At 33.7% G+C, this 20,968-nt stretch overlaps 1 protein-coding gene across 1 annotated transcript; it reads left to right on the top strand.

Moving 5' to 3' along the window:
- Window positions 1-536: 536 nt before the first annotated feature.
- LOC142628328 (putative aldo-keto reductase 1) lies at window positions 537-6,776 on the top strand. Its single transcript, XM_075802428.1, has 7 exons — window positions 537-743; window positions 3,154-3,321; window positions 3,524-3,727; window positions 3,900-4,072; window positions 4,420-4,516; window positions 5,474-5,627; window positions 6,384-6,776. The coding sequence occupies exons 1-7, from the start codon at window positions 684-686 to the stop codon at window positions 6,560-6,562; spliced, it is 1,035 nt and encodes a 344-aa protein (XP_075658543.1). The 5' UTR covers window positions 537-683; the 3' UTR covers window positions 6,563-6,776.
- The last annotated feature ends 14,192 nt before the right edge of the window (window positions 6,777-20,968 follow it).

Raw genomic sequence — 20,968 nt, 5'->3', positions numbered from 1 at the left:
GTGGCTTTTTTAAATATCAATTAAAGTTTTTTTAATATTATTTTGTAAGAAAAATAATACAATCATAACATTTTTTTAATATCTTTATAATAAATTTTAAGTGACAGGTTATTATTATTATTAGTTATTATTAGGAAAAAAAAATAATCTTAATGTTATGTTTAAATTTGAATCAATAACAACTAATTATTTATAATTTATTATAAAAATATTATAGATGTAGCACCTCTATTTTGTCATCGCATCAGTTTTAATTGTGCTGACTGTATAAAAGTTTATATGCATTTTTGTCAGAGTGAGTTGACGGTCAAATTGACTGTTAAAAATAATAAGAACTAGACATGTAAGGACAAAATTTATTGTAATCCCAAAAGGTAGGCACTACAATAATTTTTCCGCCCAAAAAAAAAAAGTTGAACTTTACGTCCGAACATGGTGTTAGAGTTCTCTAGTTGCCATCACTGATGACGTTTAGAGCTCTGTTTTAAAAAGTCCAACATTACTTTTTATTATATGCATAGCCATCGCACATTCATAGCAGCTAGTTCCCAGTGGTCTTTACCTCTACTCGATCTGTTACTATATATATTTCTGAGACTTCAATGAGAAATGGAAAGGAAAATCATCCAAGAAACAGATTCAGACATTGAAAATCTTGCAAAGAAAAACACACAATTTGAAAGATGGCTGAAGGGAACGAATTCCAAATTCCAAGGGTGAAACTTGGCAATCAAGGACTTGAGGTAAATCCCAATGCCATTCCTTGAATACCTTTTCAATTTTTTTTTTTGAAAGAAACTTCCACTTTGTATATGTTCAAGTCACAGTTCTTTGAAAACCCATTGCATAATCTAATCTATTTCGAGTTTTTAAAGTTGCAATAATCCATCTACAGTAACTCAATACTCATTAATTACTAGTTTGAGTCTCCAATCTTGCATATTTATTATCTATTATTGTTGGAATATTCATGTTTAAGAAATGCATATAATTGAGAAGAGAAGTCACACATTAGACACTAATGACAAAAATGAACAGTTTATATAACATAACGAAACTCAAACCCATATGTTAAGCTTTTAAGATAAGTGGCATCTCATTCCCTAATAAATTTTTTTTAAGACTGTCTTTTAGAGTCTGTTGTCCTTTTAGAACTAGTAATCTTAAGGGGTTGGAAACAGAAAATTAGTCCAACTTGTAACATTAATTTAGACTTTTGGACAGTGATTAAAAATAATAATAAAAGTTTGTTTCATATCATTAAAAAAAAAAAATTCCCCTGTAGTTAATCAACTGCATGACATCAATCCAAAAGGAAATTAGAACTCCTAGAATCAAGACTATCGCATCAATTTAAAGTGCAATGCACTAGATAGGTTGAGGAGATATGCTAAATTCTAGGATAGATTAAACTTTTTAATTTGAACCCAAGATATATTAACTTTTTTTTTTTAGCCAATAAATAACAGACTTCTCAACTATTTTATAAGAAAAGGTCCCAGTGCTACTATAAGATTGTTGGATGAGTTTGACTCTAAGAAAAACCAAACCACTAAAAGACTTTTTAAAAAGTATAGAAAAAGAATGTACCCACAATACAAGTTACAGGCTCGTTTTAATAAGGGAAAGATTAGAAGAAAATTAAGACCAATTTTGGGAGTCACCAAGTAACCTTTTGTGTGATCAGAAGCTTTAAGCTGCAATTATATGAAAATAATCCTATTGCACATGGTACCGTGTATCTACAGTATATTTTGTAAGAATATCACGAGGACAAGTTTAGTTAGAGACAAGGAACAGTGAATCACTAATTTGAAACAATTTGTATGAAGCTATTTAGTTAGTCACATGCTAGATTGAGAATGAGTTTGTAGAGAAGTGCTAAACTTTACCAATCTTAAGATGTGGTTGCAATTATTATGTCATCTATATTCATTTCGTGCTCTTCAACAAGAACTTCCTACTGTAGCAGGAATTGTGTCATTGCTAAGAAACACAATTCTTAAATCAAAGCAAAAGCAATCGGCGTTTCTGTAGGTTATTTTTTTAATTGGTTCAACCTCAAAAAAAGAGGTATGATTTAATAATGGGCAATCTATAAGCATTGGCATAGTGAGAAACTATTCTTGGCAGCAAGTTTAAATGGGAATGCTAAAACAAGAGTTTTTGGATACTTATAATTGAAATGTGTTTTGATGTAATGATGCCCTTAACAGACTGTTATTATAACTGCAAAGCTGCCATATGTGTACCCCATAACCAAGCTCAACATGATGAACCAAATAGAATTGGCATAGTGAGAATCTACTTTAGAGCAATCTGGATATACTTATATTTGAATAGTGTCTTGAGGTTTTCATGCCCTTGAAACTCTGTTTTATGACACCAATGCACCCATCTGTATACCTGAAAACCAAGCTCAACATGATAAACTAAATACATTGAGGTGATTGTCAAATTGTTAAGGTAAAGTTTAAATCCAAAGAGATTTGTTTAATCTTCTGAAGACAGCAGTGTGACAGTCTGGTAGATGCTGTCTGTTAAAAGAGTAGTTAGAATTCTCTTGCCTAGTATACTAAGAAATTTTCATATAATTGATACAAACACACCAATTTGATTTTATGGGTAGGGGGATGTTGAGTTTTAATGTCATTTTTATATTTTTATATTAGGTAATCATCTACACTATATAATAGAGACTACAACAAGATTAAGGAATCAACAAAATCCTCCTTCATTTCTATTTTCAGAAATTAATGTTTTTATGTATCAAAGTCCTCCAAATCTAGTGTGCTTCATATGTTGTCATGTGGGAGGCTTCAGAGGAATTAAAAATGATAGAAATGATGGAGACTTCAGACCTTATGTAGTCCTGTTCCTTTCTTCTACAAAGATTCACGACATAAGGTTGGACCTGCATAGATAACTTATAACCATGGAAGTTTCGTAATACATTTAACTAAAACTATAAATTCTTCAAAAAAATTTCAAACTAGCAGTTGATCTTTCCCACCATTCAAGATGCACAGGTTCTAAAGGTTTTAAGGAATAGTTTTCTCTACTAAAATAATTCGTTGTGCTTTACTTTTTACTAAGTTTTTTGTTAACTTTTTGGTGCTCAGTTCTTTGAAATTCTTGACTCATTTTTCCCAGGTCTCAAAGTTGGGGTTTGGATGTATGAGCCTGACTGGAGTCTACAATTCTCCTCTCTCTGTGGAGAATGGAATTGCCGTAATAAAGCATGCTTTCAATAAGGGAATCACTTTCTTTGATTCGGCTGACATATATGGACCCCATATTAATGAGATTCTGCTTGGGAAGGTAATTGACACTAATTTTAATTTTACAAGCTCAAGAAGTCAAATGTTTTTGTTCCGATCTGGTAGTATATCTAAAATTATGGTCGCCAATGTGGAAATATCTTTGTGATACCATTTTCTATAGTTTCTGTTAGTGAATTGATTAATGATTGTGGACCATGTTAAAACTCTGATTTTAACTGAAAGAAGTATATATCTTTCAGGCCTTGAAGCAGTTGCCAAGAGAGAAAATTCAAATAGCCACCAAATTTGGCATCCAAACAATAGAACTTCCTAATGTACAATTGAATGGTAGCCCTGAGTATGTTCGCTCAAGCTGTGAGGCTAGCTTGAAGCGACTTGATGTGGAATACATTGATCTGTACTATCAGCACCGAGTAGACACAAAAGTACCCATAGAAGAAACTGTAAGTGATTTTCATGCCCTTTCAATCACACGCCTGCAAGGGTTGGCGTTTTTGCATTATTTCTTTTTTTTTAATTTGAAATTGTCAATTTCTCTGCAAATTTATTATTTCATTGTAGTGATGGTGGGATTTTGGTGGAAAATTTTTTTAGATACTTCTCATTTGAATGTAGATTGGTGAACTTAAGAAACTGGTAGAAGAGGGAAAAATCAAGTATATTGGTCTATCTGAACCCAGCCCAGATACAATAAGGAGGGCACATGCTGTGCATCCCATCACAGCTTTACAAATGGAGTGGTCTCTCTGGACTCGTGATATTGAAGATGAAATAATTCCACTTTGCAGGTTTGTTCTGTTCACAGATGATGTTTTAAAAAAAAAAAAATGTGTCTTGAGTGCTTCCATGTTTAAAAATCTTCCAAGAATACACCAGTGACATGTTTTATCATTTTGATGCGACAATGTGAACAATTATAATTGACAGATTTCATGTATCCTAAAAATCTATCCTGTTTTTTTTCCTATTCTTTCTTGGGTTTCCAATACTGTTATCTCTTTTGAATGACTGCTACAATAAGGGAAATTTAATTGGGATGTGTCCAATATGTGTACCTTTGATTTCAGTGTATTTTAATTATCTTATCCAGAAGCATGAGAATGATCTCTTGAGTCTTGATGCTTTTTGCATGTAGGGAGCTTGGCATTGGAATAGTTCCGTATAGTCCTCTTGGCCGTGGTTTTTTTGCTGGCAAAGGAGTTGTTGAAAATTTGGCTGCAAATAGCTTATTGGTACAAATTTCACCAATATTTTGTGTCATTTATTTGTTAGACTTTTAAATAGTCTGAAAAAATTTTCAGGCAACAATGATAATTGAATGAAAAATTCTTACAAGGGAAAACACTATTTTAGTCCTCGCAGTTTACAAGAAATTCCAATTTCATCTCTAATATTTGGAAATTTGCAACCAAGTCCCTGAAGTTTTGAAAAATTGCAATTAAACTTTTCTATTGACCTCACGAATACCATAGATGACATTTCACGTTAAATAGCTAATATGACATGACTTGGATGAACTATATTAATATTCCACACTTTATTTCTTAAAGAGTTGGATCTGCGCCAATGTTTTTTTAGTTGGAGATTTAAAAGAATTATACATCCTAACATCTACTATTGAAACTTTTTTCTTAAAAGGATCTTCCCTAAAAAGGTTTTCATGTAAATGAAGCATTTATCTTATTTTTAAGTTGTCGTACATGGGAAGATAGGGTAGAAAATGAAGAAACTCATTTAAAGATAAGGATCTTGCTGATAATAAGATAAGGCGCTTCAAATGGTTTAGTCATTTGTAAAAGAGACTAATTATTGCATTAATGAGGAAGGGCAATTTGACGCTAGACAAGGGGGTGAAAAGAAATAGGAGGAGATTTAAAATAATATTAGTAGAAGTAATAGAAAATGGCACATTAATTAAAAGTGTAAAAAATATATATATGATTTTGGATAGGAAAGAATATCAAAGATTAATACATCTAGCCAATCCCAAATTTTTGATTAGTTTGTTGAGGATCCATACCTTACCCTAGAGTTTTGGGGTTAAGGCTCTTGGGAAACAAATACATTAAGAACCATCTTATATAAGAATTTCAAGAATTTTGGCCTTTTACCTTAATAATATTAATGACAGTAATAATAACAATAAAAATGCTTTAACGAAACTGACAGCTTGTTCTTTCTTCTATAAGGAAATGTACCCTCGGTTCCAAGGAGAAAATTTGGACAAGAACAAGGCCATTTTTAGTCGAATTGAAGGCCTTGCTAGAAAGCACCAATGCACTCCTGCTCAGCTTGCACTTGCATGGGTTTTACAACAAGGAGATGATATTGTACCCATACCTGGTATTGGCTTTCTTTATTTTCTTTTTTCTTTTTCTGAGTCCTGTAAATGTTTACATAATTATGTTTTCATCATCTCATCAAAAATATTTTAAGTTTTCCTCACAAAAGGAGAGAAAGAAAAGTGGCTGAAGTTCTCTTCATTAATGCTACTAATACTATTTTCTTGTGTGCTGCAAATTGAAATCAATTTCAGTCCAAGTGTGTAATGCTCTTCCCCTATTATGCTGCGCAACATGTAGAATTAAGATAAACTGCATCTTACCGAAGCAAACATGACATTAAAAGTCAAGGAATTACAGTCCAAAACTATCCCGATCCAATTTCCTGCCTCATGTTTCAAAGTTTGGCATAAAAATAAAGACAGTCCATTTCATGGCTGGAATTACATAGATAATGCCTGTTATAAACTTATAATGTCATAACAGCCTTAGAAAAACTCAGGTGTTAGTTAATGTCAACATATTCGTAAACAATGTGTTAGCTTGCATTCATAACTAAATAAGATTTTATAATGGGTTCAGGTTTGTGATCATGTCTTCATGGCATCATTGGCCCTAGGTCTGTCTAGTTGCTAAATGTTTGAAAGGGTGATAGTTTGGTTTCGTGGAATCATAACATAATGAATCAATGTTCACAAATATACTCATATACAGTTGGGTCTGATTTCAGATAACTTTGGAACTGTTTTGCGAGGTTTTATTTTCCAGTGTGTCAAATCTCTTATATCGTTCGTTCATTTGCGTTGAACTTTTATAGGGACAACTAAGATCAGGAACCTGGATAACAATATTGGCTCTTTGAAGGTGAAACTTACAGAAGAAGACCTAAAAGAAATATCTGATGCTGTACCATTAGAAGAGGTAGCTGGTGGTATAAGCTTGCAAAACATGGATCATCTTCGATGGCAGTATGGCAACACTCCTCCAAAAAATTAATTATCCTTTACACATGGATGATGTCCACTTCAATTGAATAATGCCTTGTGTTTTGAGAAATGAAAGGCCAGACATATACTAATAACTAGCTATTTCATTCACACTGCAAAATCAGACAACAGTATTATGTAATCTTTTTTAGAATGGCACCGATGTGGTTGCTCTATGTCATGTTCTAATAAATATGTTGGCAGTTTGTTTCTCACTTTTTTTTATTTAGATTTTAATTATATTTTCAAAAAGTATGCTACATAACCTATGATAAACCAAGAATGTATTGACCCATTTGGTAACTTACTCAATTAATTTAGTCAAGTAAAATTAACAAGATTCAATTACATGTAATAAGCATGGTAGCACAACCAAATCACCAACTAAATTAAATGCAGCGGAAAATAAATTTGATACAAGCGATTTGTTTACAAATGAGAAAAACCACCAAGGCAAAATCCCACCAGGTGAATTTAAGGTCACCGCTCCCGAGAATCCACTATTATCAAAATAAGCGGTTACAAATAAAATGAATCTCAGTACCTAATACCGACCTACAGTTGAACTCTTATCCCAATACACAATTGGACTTATAATGTAGTAACAATCTCTCATTTCAATGCACGGCTCCTAGTACATGACTAACCAATCGATGCACGGATCCAAGTACGTAACTAACACACCAACTTGAGAAAGATGTTGGCTGCAAAATTCTTTAGTTCATCCAATGATAAAGATCAAGAAGCTTCTTGGTTACAAAATCCTTGGCATAAAGACGCAGTAACTTCTACAAGAGAAAGATGAACTAGGCTAAATTGTCTTGGGTCACAATATGCGTACAACAACAATTGCAACAACCTTTGCATCAAGGTGCATCACTTGAGATGACCCTTAAAATATTCCTTATATATGTCTAGGGTTGTGAGAAAAGAAACCCTACACAAATAACTTGGATATTTGTGAAAAACAGATCTGAAAATTTGAATTTCGTAATTCTCAATAGATACTGCTTTTGTCGAGTAGTTGTCAAGCACAAGCATTAAATCTCAATAGATATTATTTGTCGAGCTTTAATGAACAATACTTCTTCACTTGTTTCTTGAACAGATTTGCATGACTTCAATACTAAACTTAAACTCTTATTCCTTGAAGTACTAAACCCATCTTGAATCTACCCAGTTACAAGTAAAGTACGCTTTATCAAAGGTTAGCCAATTTACATAACATATGTTCTAACAAGTTTCACATATGTCCTAACAATCTTCCTCTTTGGAAATCGGTGACAAAACCACAACAAACAAATGAAGTATGAGAGAAGTCATAAATCACTAAACTCATAATCACTTGTTTAATATAATAAAATCTAATCCTAACACAAATTCTTGAAAAACTTTGCAAGAAGAGAGTTCATGGCATGATAGATTTTGACAACCTGTCTTTTTGAAACACTTTAAACAAAACTCATCAAGACATCTTAGTGTGAAACAAAAATAAAATAGTACATACAATAAAGAAACATGTGTATAAAGAGAGAAAAGAAACAACACATAGAGAGATAGGTGAATAATAACATACATCATCATATATATAAATGAGAAATAAAGGTACAATGTATGTTATCAATGAATGGTCACAAGACCAGTGTACAAAAGGATAATGTAACTACAAGAAAAGAAAGAAAAAAAGTACATAAATCCTCACTACATCCCTCAAAAACAAAAAACGCTCCCCCTATCAAAAATGTCATATGCTAACTTTCTCCCTAAATACATGACTACTCTCAACCCAAAACTACTCCCCCTTTTTGTCACGAATGACAAAGGGTAAGTCACTGAGAAGTCATCATCTCCTCGTCACTGAGAAGTCATCATCTCCTCATCACTAGAATAGCTAGCATCCCCATCCTCATCATCAGCATCCTCGTCCTCAAAAGCCTGTGGAGAAGGTGAGGGAGACACGAAGAAGCCACCAAGGAGAGCATGTAGTCGTGCGATACGACCCACACGAGTGGTCACCTGACTCAACTCATTAGTAAGAGTGTCAAAGCAAGCATCCATGCACTGAAACTGTGTTATAATTGCCTCAAGAGTCACACCACCACTCAAAGAAGAAGGAGCAGAGGTGGATGGAATGGAAGGGGTTGGAGGAGTTGTTGTCTCGGTCCGTGGCCGCTTCAATCAAAGCTAGGACTCACTCCGTCGAATAGACGTCATGTAATAGCACCCATGATGGTAAATAGATGAGAATCAGGGATAAAGATAGAAAAATGACAAATGATCTGTGTGATAGTCGAAGGAAAAATGAGCTTATCACGCGTCGTCATATCTCTATAGGCATCAATGAGAGAGAGAATGAAGTAAGAAGGAAAGTCTATAGAGAGGTCCTCTAAGAGGGATAGCAAAAGGCGAGCTCGAGGCTCGGTAATGGAGTTATAGTGAGACAAAGGATGGAGAACGAATGTCATCACCATGTTTAGGAACCTCGGACCTTTTGCAAAGCCTAAACATGAGGTGTTTTGGCGCTCACCCCATGAAAAAGGTGTCTCACAAAGAAGAGACAGAAGTTCGTCTTTGGACACAGTCAATCTTCAGACATGGACATGTGGGGTAATCAGAATGCGATACCCGTGGAACGTGTGGTATCTCGAAAATAATCTCTGAAGTGACTACGATACGTGTATCTCAAATTTACATAGCAAACTAAGGTATAGAGGTATCGAAACCGTGCATATTGGAGTAGAACTCCTGTATAATCATGGTGGGACATCTCATAGGTATCTCACATAGAGATTCTCATCCCCGACTGTGAATGACAGTGGGTAGAGTAATATCAGAAAAGTCAGATAAAACCACGTGGCATTCCGAATGAATACCACATTTGGAGAAGTTCTCAAAGAAGTCCTGATGGGCATTCCCATCACAGACACAAATAAGAATAGGGGTAGGATTAAAAGAAGATGTCCCGAAACCAAGAGGGTTTCGAGACGGAGTGGATTTGCGCTTGGGTACCATGCTCAGTCTATCCGAGAGAGAGAGAGAGAGAGAGAGAAACAGAAACACAGTCACAACAAAGTACCAACAAGAGAAAAGAGAGTATACATATGCATGAGCATGTGACGTGCTAAAAGAAATTTTATCATGGGATAAACCCAATCCAAACCTAATAGCACACAATATTTCAACATTTCAAGCACACATCTAAATGCATGAAACATTGTGAAAATGCAAATGGAATGTAATGCATGAGCATATGCTAACAAGTAAGCAACACCCAACCCAAAAATTTCACAAGAATCTTAAAAATTTTCAAAAACCCCAAACATTTCAAGAAAACCTAAAACCTAGGTCTAAATGCGTGAAATGCATGAAGAATGAAGGGTTAGAAGATCATACCAAAGGAGAAACACGAGATCTAGGCCGAAATCCAAGTGGAGAAGGTGGAAGGATTGAGGGAAAAGTGTTTGGGAGAGGATAGAAAGCTTTTCTGTCGAGGAGAAATGAGAAAGAATGAATTTGATTTCGCGCTGAAGCTATTTAAAGAAATCGGAACTCGACGGATCGAGGATCTATCAAGATTTGTCAAGCACTAAATCTCAACAGATATGAATCTGTCGAGGTGCTATTGAGAATCTGTCAACGGTAGAATCACCTCAATGGATTGAAAAGCTGTCAAGAAGCTATCGGCCAAACAGAAACTTTCTTGATGGATCGAGAATCTGTCGAGAAATTATCGACACAAATTCCAAATAGCTTGATGAATCGAAGATGCGATAAAATCTGTCAAGAAAAGAAGTCCACGGGGCTGGATAGATAGGAATCTGTCGAGGATCTATCGAGAAGCTATCAAGCTTAATAAAAACTAGTTTTTCAAAGAGAAGAAAAACACAAAGAGATTAATGCAACAAGCAAGCTACTCAAACATAGATCCAATCAATATATTAAGCTCTCAAAAACATCTCTAAAAAAAATGCAAAGCATTTATGATCCAAAACACACACACACACACGCTAAACAAGTCTAACCAATTTTATATTTCAAAAACAAGTCAAGATAGTTTAGTGAGTACACAATAACACATATATCTCTTGTGATGTCCAAATCACATTGTACCTGCACATGTATCAAGAGTAGCAAAGAATTTTTGTGTTGTGTGTGAAAACATCACAAGAATGCATAAGTTTCTCATATTATAACGATTTGAGATATGAAAAAATCAGTTCAACTCACACACTATCATAACTACTTGATGGGAACTATCACCTTCGAAGTACATCCTATAACTCTCATAGCTCCTAGAAACATGCTTACAACCATGTTTTAAAGCATTTTGATTCTTTTTGCTTTTGATATTCTTTGTATATTTTTTCTTTTAAGCATATCATGCATAGACATATAAGAGAGAGAAGAAATACCCAATTATGTTAAGCTTAAACATCAAAATTTTGCTATGCTGAAGCACACAGATATTATTCATGATTGGCAGATTTTAGTGATGAGATAGTTATTTATGCCTTTCTCTTAGGATTTTTTAGTCCTTCCCGTCAAAAAGAGTAATATAAGTGTTAAGTATAAAGAGATTACTTAATCTTACTCATCACAAACATGAGACACAAAACTCACTTGCTTAGTTGTGCATTGAAATGCTCATCTAAGCTACAAATGATACAAAGTTTAGAAAATTTTGTTTCAGTGGTCATTCGAGGTACATAAGTACCAATGTACACAAAAAACACATTGTTTTTGTATTTTTCTAATTTTTCAATTTTTTATTTTATGAAAAACAAAATAAAGTCAAACTGAAAACAAACAAACAAACAAAAACATGTTAAACAAAGCAAAAAATAAAACTAGACTGACTCAGAAACAAGAAAGCAAAACACACAAGTAATGCATAAACAAAAAGAGGGGGGGGAGAAAGAAAAAGTGACTAAATCATTTTGAGCATTTTTCCTTCTACACCTTAGAAGAACTTTTCCGTTTGGTGAACCATTGATCCGGTGGTGAGGGGGAAGAATTGAAACCGTTCAAGGTCGAAAGGAACATGAGGGCCTTAAAAAGATCTCCAAGAGGAGCAAAATAGGATGGAAACCGATTCTGGTTTCCGGATGAGATCATACTGTTGCTTTGTTGAGGGGCTAACCACTTGTAGCAATTTGGACGAGCATGCCCTAAAGCTCCACAGTGATAACAGAGATGTTGTTTCTTCTGTTTAGACTTTTGGTTATTACCCTTCTTAGTCCTAGGGTTTCTAGTTTCTTTCTTTTCAAGCTTAGGGGGTGTACCTAAAATAGATTTGTCTTTGTCTACGTTCTCACTAGCTATATCAGTTTTGCAATCATTGTTCTCAAAATTAACATTATTAACAGGTGAGACAAACATAGTAGTGCTAGAAGAAGCAATATTAGGAGAAGAGAAATCATACTCCAAACCGGTTCTATCAAAAGCAAATTTCTGAAAACTAAGCATCTCATCAAGCTTTGCAATAGAAGTCCTCTCCAATTGAGCTCTAACCTGTGACAGTTCTGCCTTAAGCTTCTTCGTCTTCTCAGCAAGGAAGTTATTCTCAAACTATAAAACTCCGATGGTTCGATTGGCTTCGTCAAACTTTGTGGAGAGCTCTTCTCGATCAAGTTCCACTTCACTCAGCTTCTTGGTGGCCAGCCTATACAGTTTCTCATGCTTTCGGAGACCTTGTACAATTTTGCATAGGCTGTATGAATGTCATCTTGATCGTCCATTTTCTCAAACTTAGAATCCACCAAGTCCTCTTCATCATCTACTGGTTCTGAAACCCCATTAGTAGAATCAACTATAGAAGTGAAGGCATTCAAAATTCCCTCGTCATCATTGTCATCTAAATCATCCTCAAGCTCAGTGTCACTCAAGGTAGTAGCAAGGGCCTTGTTTTTCCTAATATCCTTGAGATATGTTGGACATTCTTGTTTCATATGTCCAAAACCTTGACATCCGAAGTACTTTGGTCCGAAAGGAACAGTGTATTGACCGCAATCCTTAGTATCCTTCTTCCCTCTGTCTTGGCTCTTAAATTGAGAAGAATTGAATTGCTTCTGGTCTTTATCAAATCCTTTCGCATTGGCATTCTTTATAAACTTTTTGAACTGCCTAGTGATGTAGGATTTCATCTTAGAATCTTCATCATCAGAAGACTCATCGGTATCACTACTTTTGGCCTTCAATGCCATGCTCTTGCTCTTGCTCTTGCTCAATTTCCTGATCCTAGTCGAACCCAATTCATAGGTCTGTAAGTTGCCAACCACCTCTATCAAAGGAATTTTGTCAATATCCTTTGATTCTTCAATAGCAGTGATCTTGGCATGGAATCTCTCAGGTAGAGATCTGACCACCTTTCTTACAACCTTGGGTTTGGGAATGGTTTCCCCAAGATTAAAGGCGGAGTTGACTATGTCCTTCAGCTTGGCATAGAACTTGTCAAACGACTCATCCTCCTCCATCTTAATTTCTTCAAAGCTCATGGTAAACCTTTAAAATTTTGAATCCTTGACAGCCTTAGTCCCTTCATAGGTTGTCTAGAGGATAGTCCATGCTTCCTTAGCAGTTTTAATAAAGGATATTTTCTTGAACTCCTCATTGGTGACCGCACTAAATAAGGCATTCAATACTCTGCTGTTGAAGTTTGCCGCTTTAGTCTTGGCATCATCCCAATTAGTCGGCGCTTCCTTTGGGTTAGTCCAGCCTATCTCCAAAGTTTACCACACCTTCTCATCTAAAGACTGCAAGAAAACTCTCATGCGCACAAACAAATCACCAACTAAGTTAAATGCAGCGAAAAATAAATTTGACACAAGTGATTTGTTTACGAATGGGGAAAACCACCGAGGCAAAACCCCACCAAGTGAATTTAAGGTCACCACTTCCGAGAATCTACTATTATCAAAACAAGTGGTTACAAGTAAAAGGAATCCCAGTACCTAATACCAACCTACAATTGAACTCTTACCCCAATACACAATTAGACTTGTAATATAGTGACAATCTCTCCTTTCAATGCACGGCTCCCAGTACATGACAAACCAATCGATGCACGGATCCAAGTACATGGCTAACACACCAACTTGAGAAAGATGTTGACTGCAAAGTTCTTCAATTCATCTAATGATGAAGATCAAAAAGTTCCTTAGTTACAAAACCATTAACGCAAAGATGCAGTAGTTTCTACAAGAGAAAGATGATCTAGGGCAAATTGTTTCCGGTCACAATATGCGTGCAACAACAATTACAATAACTTTTGCATCAAGGTACATTACTTGAGACAACCATTAAAATAATCCTTATATATGTCTAGGGTTGTGAGAAAAAAAAAAACCCTACACAAATAACTTAGATATGCGTGAAAAACATATCTGAAAATTTGAATTTCGTAATTCTTGATAGATACTGTTTCTGTCGAGCACAAGCATTAAACCTAGATAGATATTATCTGTCGAGGTTTAATGAACAACACTTCTTCGCTTGTTTCTTGAACAGATTTGTATGGCTTCAATACTAAACTTGAACTCTTGTTCCTTGAAGTACTAAACCTATCTTAGATCTACCTAATTACAAGTAAAGTACGTTTTGTCAAAAAATTGTCAATTTACATAACATATGTTCTAACAAGTTCCACATATGTCCTAACAGTATCAATGTACACAAACACACACTGATTTTGTATTTTTTTCAATTTTTTTATTTTTATGAAAAACAAAATAAAGAAAAACCGAAAACAACCAAACAAACAAAAACATGTTAAACAAAGCAAAGCATAAAACTAGACTAACTCAGAAACAAGAAAGCAAAACACATAAGTAATATATAAACAAAAAGAGGGGGTAGAGAGAAAATGTGACTAAATCACTTTGAGTTTTTTTCCTTCCACACCTTGGAAGAACCTTTCTGTTTGGTAAACCCTTGATCCTATGATGAGGGGAAAGAATTGAAACCGTTCAAGTTCAAAAGGAACATGAGGGCCTTAAGAAGATCTCCAAGAGGAGCAAAAGATGATAGAAATTGATTCTAGTTACTGGATGAGATTATGTTGTTGCTTTGTTGAGTGGCTAACCACTTGTAGCAATTTGGACGAGTATGTCATGAAGCTCCAGAGTGATAATCAATGGGTCATGACATAATCAATGATGAAACAAAGGGTTAATGAAAATAACTCATAATGACATAATCAATGACGAAACAATGAATAACTTTGACCAAAATGCTTGGTAAGTAGTCTGATTTTTTTTTAATGTTTAGAAGATGTCACTTTGACACAACACAACACTAATTTTTTTGAAGTTAGTCTTAGTGTAAATGAAGTTCCTATCAAAACATAATGGATAATTAATTAATTTGTGGTGACCTACTTTGTCTACAATCAATCCAAAATGATTCGGTTTATTATTTGTGTCATGATGGGATAACCCATTTGAAATTGAACCTATTTAGTCCATATAAATAAAAGTCATTTTTTTATTCAATATAGATTTAAATTTTATAAATATAAAATTGAGTAATTATAATAACGTTAATGCTATATTGATGTTTTTATGAAATAGAATTTATAAAAATAAAAAATAAAAATTAGTTGTTACTATTACAATCAATGTGCTTACAAAATATTTTAAACAAAAAAATGTTAATCAAGTTATTATTTGATCATATTTAGAAAAGAGTAATGACTAGCACAAGATAGTGTGGGCAGAGTGTGCAATAGATGTAAAATTATTGAATACTTTAGGAGTACCATAAATGTGTACTTCTCCCTCTCACATGAATTGTGAGTCCCACCATAAATTTAATTAATGGGACCCACAATTATGTGAGAGGAAAAAATACGTATTTATGATACTCCAGGAATATTCAATAATTACCCGCAATAGAAAGTGTCTAACAAGATTTTCCTTTCATTAAATGAAAAATGATATGTCCACAACATTTTCACAACATTTTTTCAACAAGTTTTAAGTAGCATGTTGTTACTGGTTGTTATTGTTGGGGCAAAAAGTAATCTTAATGTTAGGTTCAAACTTGAACCAACAACAACAAACCATCTATGATTTGTTGTGAAAATATTATAAAAATGATCCAAGGATTCAAATCCTCCTTCTCCCAATTATCAAATTATTCAAAAAAAAATTATATATATATATATATACACACACATACACACACACTTTTCTTTAGACAAAACTTCAATATGATACCTTAAATTTCTAATCAAATTCAAATATATGATTTCCTTTCACAAAAAAATTCAAATATTTGATTTAATTGAATTTAATTCACTTTAGAGAAAATAATATTATTTGTATTATATAGTTTCACACAATCATAAGTTGGAATTTGTTTGGAAAAGCTAGGACCGTTTGGTATGACATTTTAAGCAATACTTTTCAGTTTTTAAACAACATTACACGTATTTCCACATACTTTGGGCCTGTTTAGTACATGTATTTAAACAACAGTTTTCAATTGTTTTGAAAATAAGTGTGAGTGAAAAAGTGTGTGAAAATACATGTAATGTTGGTTAAAAACTGACAACATGTTATTTAAATTGTTACCCACATATATACTGCAAGTTACTAAAACAACATTACTAAAACAACGTTACCAAATGGGCCCTAAATGTACTGCAAGTTTTCAACTTTAGTAAAACTTTCCCAAGTTTCTCTAAAAAAATAAAAAATAAAAATGTTATTTTGGTCCTTACATTTTGGCGTTACAGTCAATTTGGTTTATAGATTTTGATAGCAGTCAATTTGATCATTATTATTTTTAATTTAAGGTCAGTTTGGTCCTTATGATTAATTCACTAACAAAAAAATACCAACAGCCAAAAAAAAAAAAAAACAGAAAATACCGACATGTTAAAGATGATACGGCTAATAAAATAATATTAAAAAAATGATATGTCCGCAGATTTGAATGAAAAATCTAAATAACAAAAATAAATCAAATGAATAACAAAAAACCTCCAAAATCAAGCCATCTTTGCCTCTGAATCAAATAACTCAAATCCCACAAATCACCCTCACTTCCTCTACCACATTGACAACTACTCTACTGTAGCACTCTTGTATTGGTGAGTGATCCAAAACAATGAGTTTATCTTCATCTCTCTCAGAGTATTCAAGCGCTGTAATGTCCCAAAAAATCCCACCACCATCGTATCAACCAACCCAAAGCCCAGAAATGTCCCAAACTCAGAAAGATCTAAAGTTGTTCTTTGACGAGTGATATCGGTAGATCGTTGGTGGTGGTGGTGGGGTGCGGTTGAGATCTGTGGCTTCCGGATGGGTTTTCTTATGGCTTGGGTTTTGGGGTTGATGATAATTTCGAGATCTCTATAGTGTGGGTTGGTTCTGATGCTCTGTTTGGTGGCTGAGAAAACCTGGGAAATCGGTTTTCTTTCAAGCTTGGTGTTTTTTTTTTTTTATCCTTTAAATTAAGAAAGGAAGGATCGATGGGTGGTGGTGGTGCTGGAACGTGGGTCTGGGAAGGGAACAGTAACTTTAGACGTGTTTGGTAGCCAAGAAACTGAAAGGAAAAAAATAAAAATAAAAAAGGACGGATGTGATTTTTTTTTTTAATTATTTTTTCTCCTTTTTTACAATTAGGAATTATAACTTTTTAAAAAATTTTGCTGAAAAAAAATAAGTATTGGATATGGATTTTTTTATGATATTGAGGTGGCTTTTTTAAATATCAATTGAAATTTTTTTAATATTGTTTTATCATCTACATCAGTTTTAATTGTGCTGACTGTACAAACAGTTTGTCACATATGCATTTTTTGTCAGTTAGTTAACAATAATGATCAAATTGACTGCAAGTTAAAAATAATAGAGACCAAATTTTCTAAAGGGTAAAGTGTTCACCTAAACTTCAAACTATTAAGAACTGAAAGTTTTTTTTTTTTAATTTTTTTTATTTAAGATAAAAATTTTATTATAACTTATTCTAAATATATGTATATGAAACTCTTTCTTGGATATTTGAATCTTGACACTTATTCCTCAATCCTACAAGAACTTATACCTGTGAAATGTAATAGGCAAAGAATGTATTAACTCGTTGTGACGAATTAACCAATTAATTAGTCAAGTTAATTAATTAATTTAATTTGCATGCAATAAGCGTGGTAACACAAACAAATCACCAACTAAGTTAATATGCAGCGGAAAATAAATTGACAAAGTGATTTGTTTATGAATGGGGAAAACCTACACGGCAAAACCTTACCGGGTGATTTTAAGGTCACTACTCCCGAGAATTCACTATTATCACAACAAACGGTTACAAATAAAGAAATCTCAATACCTTATACCAATTTACAGTTGAACCCTTACCTCAATACCTAATTGGACTTATTTTGTAGTGACAATCTCTCTTTTCAATGAACGGCTCCTAGTACGTGACTAACCAATTTGATGAGCGGATCCTAGTACGCGGCTTACTAACCAACTTGAGAAAGATGTTACTGCAAAGTTCTTCAGTTCATCAACATGATGAAAATTACGAAACTCCTTGGTTACAAAACCGTACGGTGTACAAACACAGTAGTTTCTTGAAGAGAAAGATGAACTAGAGCATATGTCTACGGTTCACAATATGCTTGTGAAAAACCTTTTCATTGAGTTGTATCAGCTGTGATGATCCTTAAAACAATCCGTATATATGTTTAGAGTTGTGAGAAAAGAAAGCTCAAACATCTATTCACGAATTGGAATAAAATCAGTTTTGAAAAACTGAATTTCATAAACCTCGATAGATACCCTATCTATCGAGCAGCTGTCGAGTATTGAACTGAAACAGCTTTTTAAACCTCGATAGATACTAGCCGTCGAGTTTTAAAATTCAGCACTACTTCACTTGATTCTTTGACAGACTTGTATGGCTTTAACACTTGAACTTGAAACCTTGTTCCTTGAAGCATTAAACACATCCTAGATTTACCCAATTACAAGCAAAGTGCATTTTGTCAAAGGATTAGCCAATTCTATATTGACATGTGTTCCTAACATGATTCATATATGTCCTAACAATCTCCCCTTTTAGCAATCCGTGACAAAACCACAACAAACAAATGAACATATGAGAGAAGTCATAAATCACTCAACTGATACTCACTTGTTGAATACAATAAAATCTATCCTAACACAAACTCTTAAAAAACTTTGCAAGAAGAGAATTCATGGCAAGAAAACTTTACATAAAACTCATCACAACATTATAGTGTGAAACAGAAGTAAAAAATTGTATACAATATATAACAAGCATGTGTATAAAGAGATAAAAGAAACAACACATGTAAAGATAGGTGAAAGAACTGTAATAACAACCTCATCATATATATAACATCATAAGAACAATGTAAGAACAATGTATCTCTAAAAGAAGAAAAGAAAAGAAAATACATAAGTCTTCACTACATCCCTAAAAAATATAGACACTCCCCCTAACAAATATCTCCTATGCTAACTCTCCCTTTATGTACATGACTACTCTCATCCCAAAACTACTTCCTCTTTTTGTCACGAATGACAAAGGGTAAGTAAATCAAACAGTCATCTCATCATCACTACGCGATCTAGCATCCTCATCCTCATCATCATCATCGTCATCAAAGTTACCGTCATCGTCCTCGTCCTCAGATGCCTCTAGAGAAGGAGAGGGAGACCCCATGAAGCCACCAAGGCGATCCTGCCGTCTAGCAATACGGCTGACACGGGTTGGTCACACATATTTTTAAGAGTTGAAAAAAAAAAAAACATAAAGTTTTCAAATTTTATATATAATAAATTTTTTTCAATTCAAGGTGGTCCTATGACCACCCCTGGCTGGTTGGCTCTACCATGGAGTCGCCTTTGTTTATTAAGCATCAATAAAACTTCTATTTTATTGATAACTCCTTTGAGTATCCTACTTGAGAATGGTGAGATTTATCACAAAATATTTGACAAGATACTTACCTTTTTGAGTGGCAAATTTACTTTGATAAAGTTTCTACTACAACAAATCTCTATAATTAGTCCTTTAAATATCAAAGTTGCACATGTTGCCACTTATAATATGATGCCAAGTGTTTTCTTTTTCAAGAAAGCCACTAAAAAAGCATACTCATTGGTCATAAGGGCCATGACTAGAGTACACTCTCGCTATACCATCCTTTTGTTTTTAGGTAAAACGATCGAAAATTAACTTGTTTTCTTATGTTCGGTGTCGGGGACGTTTTTGTGACAAGGGTAAAAAATGTGATATTAGCCCAAATCTCTCTTTGGGTTCTTTAGAAATGTTTATTTTTGGAGAATCAAGCCCAAAATTCCAAATGTATAATAAACAAAAGGCTAATGGTGCTTTAACAATAGAAAAATCAAAATGCCATAATTGAAATACAAGAAAATGCAGAAAAAGTACACAGGTCCGAAACTTCGACCCACAGTTAACAAGAAGAGGAAATTGAGAGAGGTTGTGAGGAAGAGGGATTTTGATCCTCTAGATTTCCTAGGGTACTCTACTAATAAATTTCCTTAAATCCTAACAATTATTTAATGATTTAATGATCTAGCTTCTGTCATGTCAACATTCCACTAACAATATTCTTAAAATAATAAAATAATATTACAAATAAAATAATTAAGAATATTGTTAGTAAAATGCTGACATGACAGAATCTAAACCATTAAATCATTAAAGAATTGTTAGGATTTAAAGAAATCTATTTGGTAGAGTCCCCTAGGAAATCTAGAGGATCTAAATCCGAGGAAAAGATGGAAGGTTCCCATGTACTCATATCTCTACCCTTAATGTTCAAAATTGTGAGAATGTTTCCTAGCTAAGTGGGCTTTTGCTCTTAAGTTTCAGCCCTATGGGAAAAATGTAGTTGGTTTATTTTGAGTCTGATTTAGGCCTTTTGTATTACTAAAATGCTGACATGGATGCTAACGTACTATTTTTTTATATTATTTTATTAGTCATGATAGCATCTAATATGCCACCTATGCATTCCGTCTGCCACATAGGAGGTTTCCGTTAATGGGTTGACGGCAAGGACCAAAATAGAATCAATTTTCATTTTTTAGGAACTACATTAGTAGCAAAATCAATTTAGGGACCAAAATGAAAATCGGCCCAAAATATAGGGACCAAAAGTGTATTTTCGCCAAAATTATAAATATTCAAAATCGTTATTTCTAAATACATTAAGATGCAATCATTTATCAACAAAGACAAATAAAAGCAAAATAATGTCTTTTTTAAAAAATATTAGGCTGGCTAGGATTTTTTTTTTTTTTTGTTGAAGTTAAAGCATTCATGTTTGTGGTGCTAAAAATGTTAGCTTTTAGCACCTCAAAAAGTTACTTTTCTATTTTACCACTTCACTTTACTATACACCCAATATCAA

This window comes from Castanea sativa, chromosome 3, assembly GCF_040712315.1.
Source record: "Castanea sativa cultivar Marrone di Chiusa Pesio chromosome 3, ASM4071231v1".
Lineage (NCBI taxonomy): Eukaryota > Viridiplantae > Streptophyta > Magnoliopsida > Fagales > Fagaceae > Castanea > Castanea sativa.
The sequence above is the reverse complement of the archived record's forward strand: the minus strand, read 5'-3'. Positions and strand labels throughout refer to the sequence as shown.

Coding starts and splice junctions, on each gene's coding strand:
- LOC142628328 (XM_075802428.1), top strand. CDS start 684: ATGGCTGAAGGGAACGAATTCCAAATTCCAAGGGTGAAACTTGGCAAT. Junction 744..3,153: donor TTGGCAATCAAGGACTTGAG/GTAAATCCCAAT, acceptor CATTTTTCCCAG/GTCTCAAAGTTGGGGTTTGG. Junction 3,322..3,523: donor ATGAGATTCTGCTTGGGAAG/GTAATTGACACT, acceptor TATATCTTTCAG/GCCTTGAAGCAGTTGCCAAG.